This window comes from Mustela erminea, chromosome 1, assembly GCF_009829155.1.
Source record: "Mustela erminea isolate mMusErm1 chromosome 1, mMusErm1.Pri, whole genome shotgun sequence".
Classification (NCBI taxonomy): domain Eukaryota; kingdom Metazoa; phylum Chordata; class Mammalia; order Carnivora; family Mustelidae; genus Mustela; species Mustela erminea.
Genome location: NC_045614.1, coordinates 99,322,289 through 99,334,452, shown reverse-complemented (window position 1 = coordinate 99,334,452; position 12,164 = coordinate 99,322,289). Strand labels below are relative to the sequence as shown.

The 12,164-nt window shown below is 41.0% G+C and overlaps 1 protein-coding gene across 1 annotated transcript in view; it reads right to left on the bottom strand.

Annotated features, from left to right (window-relative positions):
• Nucleotides 1–3,883: 3,883 nt before the first annotated feature.
• The window catches only part of SLC49A4 (solute carrier family 49 member 4), a 72,900-nt gene continuing 64,619 nt past the window's right edge, over nucleotides 3,884–12,164 (bottom strand). The window contains exon 9 of the mRNA XM_032335142.1: nucleotides 3,884–9,105. Coding sequence (XP_032191033.1) covers nucleotides 8,990–9,105 — 116 coding nt within the window. The 3' untranslated portion in view covers nucleotides 3,884–8,989. The remainder of the gene's footprint in view (nucleotides 9,106–12,164) is intronic.

Here is a 12,164-nt window from a genome sequence, read left to right as displayed (position 1 = left end):
TTTCACGGTGGTCTCCTGGGCCTCCTTACATAGCCTTGTCTCCTCCTTGCTAAAAGGCTCTTCCCTCTGCCTAATCCTGTGTTTGAAAGAGCACGAATAGGTCAGAAATCTTTGGAAGCTTGTTAGCTTTCCCTAAAACCTTTCCCCCTCTTCTCAAGTCATCAAAACACATTTCTCTGCCTTTCCCTTCAAAAGCTTCCCAGGAGTATGGTGTAGTCTGTGAAGGTTACATGTATCCATGTGTTGGTATCCACTGTCTTGTTTCTACATCCTCAGTGCCTAGCCCAGTGCTCAGCAGGCAGTAAGAGCCCTGCATTGGATTAGGAGAGCCAGCCTCCTTCATCCCAGATCTTCTCTCTTTTTTTAAATATGATCTGCCTCTCCCGGCATTTAATATTGGCTATGATGAAATCCCTGCCTGACTTTTTTAGAATGTTCCATTATGTTCAAATTGTCTTATAAAGTACGCAGAAGGAAAAAGATCATAGTCTGCTCTAAGATAAAAGAAGCAATTTTGTAAGAAAAAATTAAAGTTTAAAAAAACATGAAATAAATTCCAGGACCTAGCCAACAAAGAACTTACTGGTAGAGCAATATTGATAAAAGACTGGATGGGAAGGGGATCAGTAGCTGGTTCATTAGAAAAATCTTTCTCCCAGTTAGGTAGAAGGATGATTACAGGCAACAGAAGGGCAGCACGGAGTCGCCCTGCATGGGGGTCGACACTTAGCTTGAGTGAAAAAGACAACAAATATGGAAGGACTTCTCTATTCTAGATAAAAGAGGGTGAGGGCTAAGGGCTCAGAGGGCTAAGAGGGTGAGGGTCAGGGCTAAGATATCAACTGATGTTTTTTCCACGGAAAGAACAAGCGTAACTACTTTCCTTGGGACAGGGAACAAGGATTCTAGGGCACAAACCAAAAGGACAGTGGGATTACGGAGAAGAGGGATGGCTGCATCTGAGACATTTCTAGCACTTTCTGAAACAATTTCTCAGCAATAACATACTGCTCAGGAAGAGCAAAACAATGTGAACTGGCGAGTTCAAGAAAGAACTATGAAGAAAGGGGCCACCCTGACACACCCCCTCCATCTTGGCTAAATTCCACTGGGCAGGCCCCTCCTGCCTCGGCAGGTGATGTGGGACCAATCACTCCTCCTGACTTCTGCCTGTTCTCTGAATCACAACAAAACAGAAATAGCATGTTATGAGTGTAGGTCAAGGATGCGATTTTGTTTTGGACTTGTAGATGCAATCTAGTAGAAGGGAGGCAGAATTTTCCCAAAATTTAATTTTTATAAGCCTCCAAAATGATACATTTCTCGTGGACAGGGAGATAAATTTGAGATTGGGGACATTTGTAGTAAATAAAATTATCTGCAGGACTAAAACCTGCCCCCACCCTTCCACCCCCACCTTTAAAGCATTCTTTGGGTTTCTGCAAAAAACCCAAAGGTCTTCAGAGGCCAGGGCTTCACTAGTGCTGCTCAAGTGCGCTTAGGTTCACTCACAGGTGGGGAGACCTGAAAGGCTGCCGGAAAGTCTCCAGTGTTCCGACTAACCCTTCTCTATCTATCTGACAGGCTGAAATCCCAAGTCCTATCATCAAAAATCCTTCCTTTTGGTGTTTAGTCTTTGTTGTTTTTAAAATTCAAATTTCCCTTAGAAAGGAGACTTGCCAGGCCTTATGAAATCTTTGGAAGATTACATGCTTTTGTTAAATTTGTCTTCAGAGGAAGACAGAGGTGCCAACAATCTCCCCAACTTCCGGAAGGACTAGTAACTGACCCGGCCGTGATGGTGAGGGTTGGGATTCCTAATGCCAAAATTGATGCTATGCTCCCAGAGAGATGAAGCTTCTGTCTGTGATGAAAATTTCAATGGAACCAAATATCCTTTCCTTGAAATCAGTTATGGTTAATGATGGTGTGAGAAAGATACTTAGGTTCCTGCTGTGCATAATTAAGGATTTGGGAAACTGTCATTCCTTCTTTTAATTGTTAGTTCAGGAGAGTATTTTGGTTTTTAAAATACATCTAAAAGGTCCTGAAGGATGGAAACATCTTTGGTTTTTCTGATTCTCTTTCACAGGCAGACACTGCATACATAATGTTACTCTGTATCCAGAATAAATAGAAGGATGACTGAAGAAATGAGTGGGTATATTGACAGACTGAGTTTCTCCCACTGCCCAGATCCTGGTAACACATCACTAACAGCTAACAGGGCCTTGTAGAATTCCTCATTTATCTGGGGTGATAATGCACAACTGGAAACATTGGGAGATAGGTTTTGCACTCTACTGTGGTCTTCTACTTTTGGTGACATGTGACCACTAAGTGTAAAAAACTTTTCAGCCAAAAGGAACATATACTCTAACCCTCTTAATTTAGAGGTGTGGAAGCTGAAGTCCAAGAGGACGGGTGGTTTGCCAAAGGCCCTGAGGGTGCTCAGCAGCTGCCCTGGAGACAGAGACGGAGACCCAGGCCTCTAAACTCCCAGCCTGGTCCCTTCTTTCAGTTTCTTTCTCCACCAGCTGTTGTGCTCACATCAGGGCCTCAATGAAGCCTTGCTTACGAACACCTGTGTATAGATCTGGCCTTGACAAGGTGAGCCTCTGCTCTCACTCTGTAATCTGCAGAGCTCTCCTGACAGAATGTGGCCTCGTCCAGGATGACAGAGTGGCAAAACAACTTACAATCAATCCTTGATTGTGCCATGACTCTAGAAATATAAGTCTGAGGATGGGCTTTACCATCTGATCTGACAGTTTGATTTCTACAGGTGCAAACCCATCACTGACTCACAATGAATCAAACCAAGCCAAAGGATAGGTTCCTGGTTTGGCTTGATTCCAGACAGCAAATGCAGTGCTCTGACCTGGCTTCTGGAATGCCGCTGTCTCAACATAAGATGGCAGATTTCTCTCTTATTGCATTTGATACATTTAATAAGCCCCGCATTTCATATACAAAGTCCTTTGGGGAAATAAACAGCACCTGCAGCTTATCTCCTCCCACAGACAATGAAAAAGCCAATTCTTCTGGTCAAATGTGTTCAGTGGAATAGTCCATGTGTTCACAGGAGGAGGGCCACTGTGCAAATGGAAACAGGAAGGTGCTGGGAAGCTTTGCAATTTTAGAGACAGCTTCCATCATTTCTTCCTACTTAAATAAAAATGGACCTGAGTTTTTTAACTGGAAGAGATCTTAGGGATATCTTTGTTTGCTCCCTTAATTCAGAAATGTGTTAAGTGGGAAATGAAGTGACTTGCTCAAGGTCAAATAGCTGAAGACACTAGGCCTGGGACCCCTGCCAGGCCTAGGGGCTCCTGGGTGTCTCTAGTCCAGTTCATTAAGGAACTGGCCTGCTTTCCTCCCTAATGCTGGTAACTCGGAAAATCTGATGCAATCAGAAAGGGGAAAGCCGGGTGGAGAGAAGGGCAGAGAAGGAAGAGGTGACCAAACCAAGCTTCGCTCTTGCACACTACAATGCATCCATTTTATGGGTAGTGTGAGTCAGGATAGCTAAGGAAAGCGACCAGGAAAATAGGAACACCGGGATCTTCATTAGTTAGTGTTTTTTTTTTTTTTTTTTAATGGAATCACAGAGTTTACTTTCTTGAGTCTTTGCTTTCTACACTGTTGTGTGTCTCTGCTGAGACAAAGCTGAGGAAGCCCTGTCAAGAAAATCGATTTGGGGGCACCTGGGTGGCTCAGTGGGTTAAGCCGCTGCCTTCCGCTCAGGTCATGATCTCAGGGTCCTGGGATCGAGTCCCGCATCGGGTTCTCTGCTCAGCGGGGAGCCTGCTTCCCTCTCTCTCTACCTGCCTCTCTGTCTACTGTGATCTCTCTCTGTCAAATAAATAAATAAAATCTTTAAAAAAAAAAAAAAAAAGAAAGAAAATCGATTTGGATTTCGGGCGTGGGTCATTCACTTTCTTCTCTCACAGCACATAGGCCCTAGTTGACATCAAAAGAGAAAGTCCATTTCCAATACGAGAAAAGGAATATTGCATATTAGAATTCACTTTTAAACTTCTGGATGTGATAAGAGTCTGATGGTCTGCAACCATGTTTGTGAGATGTCTCTATTAACTACTCCTCCATTTGGTACAGACACATCTGGGAGAGAAACAAGGATCTCAGAAACTCCTACTTCTGCTCAAAAAAGCTAATGCCAACATGGTGGAAGAAATAGTTACCTAGATGACTTAATTTTAAATCCCCAAGTTTCTATAAATATGTATGAAAATGCATAGAAGAATTTCTGAAAGGATTAGTAAGGAATACTTTGGAAAGGGGCATGGATAGTCAGCACGTGTTTGTATGGAGATAGACCACTCTATTTCTGTACTGGGTATTTTAAAATGGCTATGCATTCATGCATTCCTTGTTTCATTTACAAAAACTTAAAAGAAATGAAAAAAATTACTTAATTTTATTTCTGGTTACTGCATTGACCACTTATGGAAAGAATGCTGGTCTAGGACTTAGGTTACTTGCTAAAGCTTTGCTTGGCATTGAACCTCAAAGATTCTCTGTGAATTTGTAAAATGAGGTAGTTGGATTAGATCACCTCTTTGATTCAAAGGGAAAAAAATCAATTGGAATTAGAAAAAGCCTAAACTAAGTTGTAGGAAGTAGAAGTTTCACTTTTTAACATTTAGGTAAATGAAAAGTGTCTCCCAAGTCCTGCTTGCCATTCTGGTCAAGACTGTGGAAGCCTCCCTTGCAGATGAGAAGAGCCAAGAGGGAGCCCCGAAAGCACTGTGATGTGTGCTTCAGAGCTCAAATGGTTTGATGCGTTTCTAACATCTTATCAAGCTGCTGAAATGAATTTCAGCTTTCATTTTTTAGTCATTTAAGAGAAAAAAGTGTAATTCTCCCTTGTTGAACGAACAGAACAGCTAGGGCAGAGCAACCTTTGCTCTCACTTTTTGAGCATGGGTTGAGATGGAAAGCTATCATCGGAGGCCTTCCAGATTTCCAAGGCACAAAAGAAAGACTCCATAAGACTATCGAATCAGTCCATATTCTAAAAAGCAAGAAGGAATAGCTAGAGAAGCCTGTTAGAGAGACCTTTGTCATTTCCACGTCAGGGGATATTCTAACTTATGAAACTTGCTGTGGGAAGAACTGTTAGAGCTCTCTGGACTGACCCGTGCTAGCGTCCCGCTCAGGAGACGGAAGCCCAGGCATGTGGCCTTGGTCGTAGTTAAGCGTGAGGCTGGGCTTCAGGGTGAAGCCTGTGCCAGGAAGTCGGGGCAAGGAAGAGACCTAGAGAGTCTCAGACACCTGAGAGGACACGTGTGCTCAGGGTAGTCAAGGTGTCCCCTTCCTGAGCGCACAGCTACCTCCACCGAGTACAAAGTACCCATGGGCGCTGTTAAAAGAGTGCCCCAAAATCCTTCCGTCAACTTTTGTTCTTCTGGGATGGTCTAACACTACCTATCCCCAGAATATTGCTTATATTTTCCTAACAGACTAGTGAACTGTTTGATAGTATGGAAATAAACTTTAATTTGTCCCTTCCTGTACAATTCTAAATTAAAGGGGGATTCCTAGATTCACAAAATAGGTGTCATCAAATTTCCTCATAGTTTTCTTTTGCACTTGCTATATAAAATGGTATAATCACCGTGATTCCCGTATTTACTATTTTAGGCACAGGTGTGGAATTAATGTGATTTTTAACATTAGTTTAAAGCAAGTTTACTATGCATTTGTATTTGATCTTCAGTTTAAAACGTAGCTTCCACTTACGCAAACAGCAAGATGAATGCCTAGATTTTAGTAAAAATAATACGAAAAAAACCCCAATTTAAAGTAGATAGGAATTTAATCTCTTCAATTTAAAATCTCTTAGCTTGAATCCCTCATTAGAAGGCCTTCATAAAAACAAGCTGTAAACATTCTCAATAATGAAGCATAAATATATGATCTATGATAAAGCTTGGCCCTGAAGCCATATATGTTTAAATATACAAAATCCTACTTTAACTTGATTCCCTCTTGTTATTTTATTAGCATCATCCTCCAGTGAAATGCATTTGTGTGCGCAATTATCTTGTGCCTATACCTCGACCACAAACCATATTAAAAAATGTATCTTCCCATAAACTGTGAAGTATTCATTGATAAGCCACAGGGAACTTACACTATACATGTTCTTACCAATTAATGCTGTTGACTTGGTTTATGAGGATTGAATTATTCATCAGAATCTTTTTATATCCTGTCCCTGCAGGCTAAGACTCCGAGATGTTAGAGCACCAACAGGATGAAGAAAACAGAATGATCTTACTTAAAAACCAGTCACCTCTGTTAGATCCCTGTACTTTCCATACTCCAAATGATGATTTGTTCCAAGCCCCACCGTGTACAAACACGGAGGAGTAGTTATGACCCCCCCAAAATGTCCCAATTAAACTGCGGTTTTGTGAGGTAGGGAAAAACCCTGCTTTGGGAGCCACAAGGTGTGGGTTTCAGTTGGTTCTACTTTTGTTACTAACTAGGACTGTGACCGTCAGCAAGATCCTTAGCCTCTGTGGCATTGCTCCTATAAATTCTAAAATGAGGGGCTTGGCTTAGTGGAGGGTTCACACTTCTTTGGTTATAAAATTTCATTAGGACTCTGTAGTGTTTGTTTAGAAAGTACAAAGACAACAGCTGGTCTATTTTGATGCACGCTAGAAATAACAAGTAAAAAAGGCATATGACTTGAAATATTCAGGGAAATGAATAATGTGCAATCCTCTCTCCCCACCTCCAAAGCCCTTTGGTTCTATCAGGTTTGGTATATGAAATTTTGAACACTTAAAACAGTTTCAGTTTGGGATTAGAACAAGCATCTGCCAGAGGGGTAAGCAGATAGAATAAATGAGATGGAAGCATTTCACGTGTGCTTTTTAAAAACATGGTTGGCGTCTGGTAAGATGTAGGAATTTTCATCACTACCCACTTGGGATGTCATGAAAGTCGTCCTTTAGGTAATATTTTTAAAGTGTTTTTCTTTACTTCGTATTAAAAGTAGAATTAACTATAATTAGAATGTTCTATATCATGTCTTATTATAGAAAAATTTCATATACAGTGTCCTCAAACACTGTTCTGACTAAAACTGAGTACTTCCTAACTCCTCCCTCTCCTATCTGTCTTCTAAGAGGAAGGGGTGGGGGTTACCTGAGCACCGCTCAGGGACCGCTCATATCCACAGTGGCTGACTTTCAATTACCTTCAAGAATTTTGCTTTCCTTTACTGAGGAATGACAGAGGTAACTGGAACTAAGCCTAGCCTTCATGGTTTTTTTTCTTCTCTTAGCAAGTTCCTTAGTTCCCTCGGTTCTTGATTCTAAGTCAGCAGGGTGGTTATAAGGGCGGTGATTTTTAAGGTGATGGAAGACAGAGGCTGAATTCCTTACTTTTCAAGAAGCATGATTTAGGATCTCAGAAGAAGGCTTAGATCCTCCTCTGAGCCCGGGGTGAGTTCCACATGACCCTGGACTTAGGAAGAGGGGGCGGGCTTTGGGACCGTGTGTGAGGATGTGTGCACACATGATGAGATGAGCAGAGCGGAGGACTAAGCAGCCCTCTTTAACCCCATTCTACCACCATGGCTAAGAGAAGGAGTCGGCTTGCACTCTGTTCAGAGAAAGACAAATAAAATATATATTTAGCTGACAATCAAGATATAATTTCAAGGGAGAAAAAAAAAAGAGAGGTGGTTGAAGAAAGCTGAGAATAATGAAGGCAAAGAAAGTATTGTTCTTGTCTTTCTGGGAAAACATTTGGTTTTCCTATGTAAGGGGAATGATGTAAGTGTCAACAGTGGTAATACCATAATCCCACCGGAGCACATCTTATGTCACAGTGAAATATATGTCTGAGAGCTGTCCAATGAGTAACTGTCATTTTTAAGAAAGCTATCATCCACACAAAGAAAACAGGCACTGACAAAAGATTGCCTTCTCAAACATGCGGACTCCATAGAGTATGGAGTATTTTACAACCTGAATTGAAATACAAGAATGTAATCCAGAAATCACTCAACAGGTTTGGAAGTTTCAATGTTATAAATGGTTATTTTCAAACAAGGGTCATTTAATAAAATGCAGCCCAAGTAAATAATAGCGGGTGCTGGGCTTTATACCCCCTGCCACCATCTCTCTCTCTCTACAGCCTGACGACACAGAATGTTCCATGGGATTTGTCAGTTCACTTTTAACAAAGTGCTCAATCAGAATGGAATTACAGTTTTCATACAGTATTTAATGGGACTATACTGAACATTTAGTCACCTTTAATATAATTATTTAAGAGCCTAGTAGATGAAATTGCATTTCACAGAAACAAGGATAAGTTGAGATCGAGACACAAAGTATGTGTTCTGAAGCAGTGGGAAGCACTTGCTCACCGTAATAAAGATGGCCCAAGGTTTCCGACCTGGTTAAAAATAAGGACTCATATAAGAAATGGCTTTATTAGAAAAAACGTAGTGTACACGTGGCTAATTTTTATCATCAACAGACCTCGTGGCTACTTTATAATTAAAATCTGATCGAGGGTTTAAACTTCTTCAGAAGTTAGTGGCATTTCTTCCTATTCTGATATGTGACTTAGGTAAGGTATGTGACAGATACCCTTTATTTCTTTCCATAATTACAATTAATCAATCAGTAGTTTAGCACTGGCACAAAACATAGAGGACATCATTCGGGTAGTGCTTTATGTGTAAGCTACCCACACTTCCAGTCCCAGAACCAGGCACGGGTGTGCCGTTTTATAGTCTTTCAATCCCCTGCAATCCCTCCGGTCCCGCGTTATTATTACCTAGTAGTCATGAAATGAACGCGATCATCTGTAACCTAACAACACCGCTCAGTGAAGTTTCTCTCTTCTCCTTTTTTCCTCCTGTTAGGTGTGCAACTCCAAGCAAATGTGCAGTACGACTGCCAGTCCCTCTTTCAACTCCTTCACGTCTGCGCTATTACACCGAGACAACCACATCAAGATAGAGTCTGTCATATGATTCCCTGAAGCACAGAATGAGGAGGAGACTGAGCAAACACGACCCGGGAAGGCACCAGTTGAACCAAGACAACTCTGGAAGACAAAAACATGCAACTGTAAGCATTCAGATGTCAGCAGCAGAACCACCTGTAAAAATCTATTCCTCCAAAGGTGGAGGCGGGGGGAATCAATCACCTTTAGATGTTTGTTCGCTATTTTTAAATGCCCTCTATCACTATCACTCTTGTCTCTGTTTAGAAATATCTGACAGTTTAGAAAGACAAGTAAGAAAAGCACCTGAATTTGGAGACAACACTTTTAGATTTTCTTGGATAGAAATATCTAGTTCTCAGCAAGCAGTCATCACTGTAAAACATGTTAGAAAATACATTTAAAAAACCGAAGTGAAATATAACAAATTAATCCTAATTCTACCCTCAGAGAAACTGCTGTGAATATTTTGGTTTATTTCTTTCTAGTTGTCTTTTCTTCCCCCACTAGCATAAATGTACGTATGATGCCAATTATCCAAAAACCTACAGGAATTATCTAAATAGGCAATTCTGTCATTACTCGGTTTAATGGTATCAAGGACATGCTTTTTCAAAAATGCTGGCTCATGAACTCAGGGCTGGCCCACAGGCCAGCCCCAGCCTCATGCTACAAAGACACGTCAGTTTCCTGTGGCCACCTGCCTCCAGTGGCCCTGGGGCTGTGCATCTCTTCTACCTCCTTCGACCAGTCCTCCTTGCCAGGCAATCCTGAAGCTCTGGGTGCAAAGTGAGCAGCATCTTAGCATGAAGGGGTTGTGTTGTTGGGGGGAGGGGATAATTTCCCTAGTTTAATATCCATTAAGCAATTTCAATTAAACAAACAATGGGATGCCTGGGTGGCTCAATCAGTTAAGCGTCTGCCTCTAGCTCGGGTCATGATCCCAGGGTCCTGGGATCAAGCCCTGTGGCGAGCTCCCTGCTCATCAAGGAGTCTGCTTCTCCCTCTGCCCACCGCAACCCCAGCCCCACGACTTGTGCTGTCTCTCAAATTAACAAATAAAATCTTAAACAAAAAAACAAATGAGGGAGAAAAAAAATGAGGGGGAAAAGCTCCCTTGTACATTTTCTTTCCTTTGGGCACCGCTATAGGTTTATATTTTCTTTTTGTACTCCTATAGAATACTAATACTGGCTTAATCTTCAAAAATCATCCTAAAGATTTCTACACTGCTGCTTTAGTTCAATCCATAATTCATATGGTTAAAAGAGCAATTTATGCTCTGAAATGGAAATCAGAAAACCAAGTGGTAAGAAAAGGTGCTGAAAGACCTTTTTTCTGTAATATGCTTACAAAAGCAGCCTCCCCACATCTCAATTTTTACATTTTAGAAGTCAGACATGCTATTCTATAGCATATAACAAAGACATATATTTCAGTGGTATTTCTCTGCAAAGCTGTTTTCTGTGCTTTACTTGGATTGACTATAATCTAAACACCCAGGAAGGCTGTGCCCCTAGAAGCTTGTCTTCATTCCGACATTCCCTGAAATGACACACCAGAATTGTCAGCTTTTGTATTAACCATACAGCTTCTGGATTTCAGATAATAATTTTAACCAGGCAAAAAGAAGCAATAAAATAAAATAAAATAAATAAGCAGAGAAAAGACAGTAAAATAGAACAGCATACTATTTGTATTTAAAGTGAGCATTTTGACTTTAAGGTCAAATTTTAAGCAATAGCTAAAAAAAAAGTATGGCTTGACAAAGTGCTCTACAAGAAGGACATTTTCTAAATCTCAAAGAGATTGTATTTTATGGGGAGTTAGAGCAACATACATGTAGCAACACCCAACTTGTCCTTGCTCCCCTGAAACCCAGAAATTTACCAAACATTGCCAAAGAGACCTTTTATTTCATCAGAGTTATAAAGTCATTCCTTCTCCCTGGGTTCAGATGAAAAGGGTTATGGTTTACAGGCTGGTTTTTACTATTGTGCCCCACTCTGAGAAGTCAAATCCACCTTTCAGTTAAGTTCACTTGGCTCAAGCAACTACAACTGTTCTTTGAAATTACTGGCCTTTTCAGAGGGCAAAAAGATACACATCTCTACATTTTCCCACTGCAAACCATTCACATCATTCACAGCTTAGGTGCTCTAATAAGCAGGAAATGGCTTGCTTAAACATTTCATATGACTTTGCAGTAGCAAAGTCACCTGCAGTCCTTTATGAGCCTGGTGTCCTATGACATAATTGAACCAACAGGGTTCTGACTCAATGAAAATTTCTTATTCTTAACCATTATACGCTTTTCTTTTTTTTAAGATTTTATTTCTTTATTTGGGAGAGAGAGAGCGAGTGAGTGTGCGGCCCCTGAATCTTTTGAGCCACCATGCAGCCTCAAATTCATGGTCAGCTACTTAAAAGTGAAAGGCCTGAGGTGTAAAAAACCTTCAGTGCATTTAGCCAAAACCTTCTAGAACAAAAAATAGCGAACAATACAAACTTCAGAACAAGTTACAAACAAAAAAGAGAACATTAGAATATATTTCACAAGCAGAGGGAGTGTCAGGCAAGAGGGAGAAGTAGGACTCCCACTTAGCAGGGAGTCCAACATGGGACTCGATCCCAGGAGCCCAGGATCATGACCCTAGCCAAAAGCAGATGCTTAACTGACTGAGCCACCCAGGTGCCCCAACCGTTATACCTTTTTAAAGAGAGCATGGTTTTCTAATATTCCTTTTTTTTTTTTTTTTTTTTGGTCTTTCACTAGAGAAATTACAAATCCATACTTTAAATCTGCCCCTCTCTCTACTTCTACTGGTTCTTTGGCATTTATTATATATAGTGCATCCAGAATAGTCTTTGCTAATTTGGACAAGCACTGTGTCTTACTTGGTGATGCAGACTCTGCACCAAATGGTGCTCCTTTGGGTCTTTTGGGACTGAACTAATCAGGATTTGACTCATCCTCTTACCTTTTTCTTCTAGAAGTACTCTTACACTTTTTAACCTCATCTTTCTCTTTAATGATGCCATGCTTTCAGTTTCTACCACCTTCAAGTACTTGTCTGGTCCCAGATACCACCCTCCAGAACCAACCTTCTACCTTCTTTGGGGATTTAACCAGAATTAGGATGATTTAACAAAACTGTCTC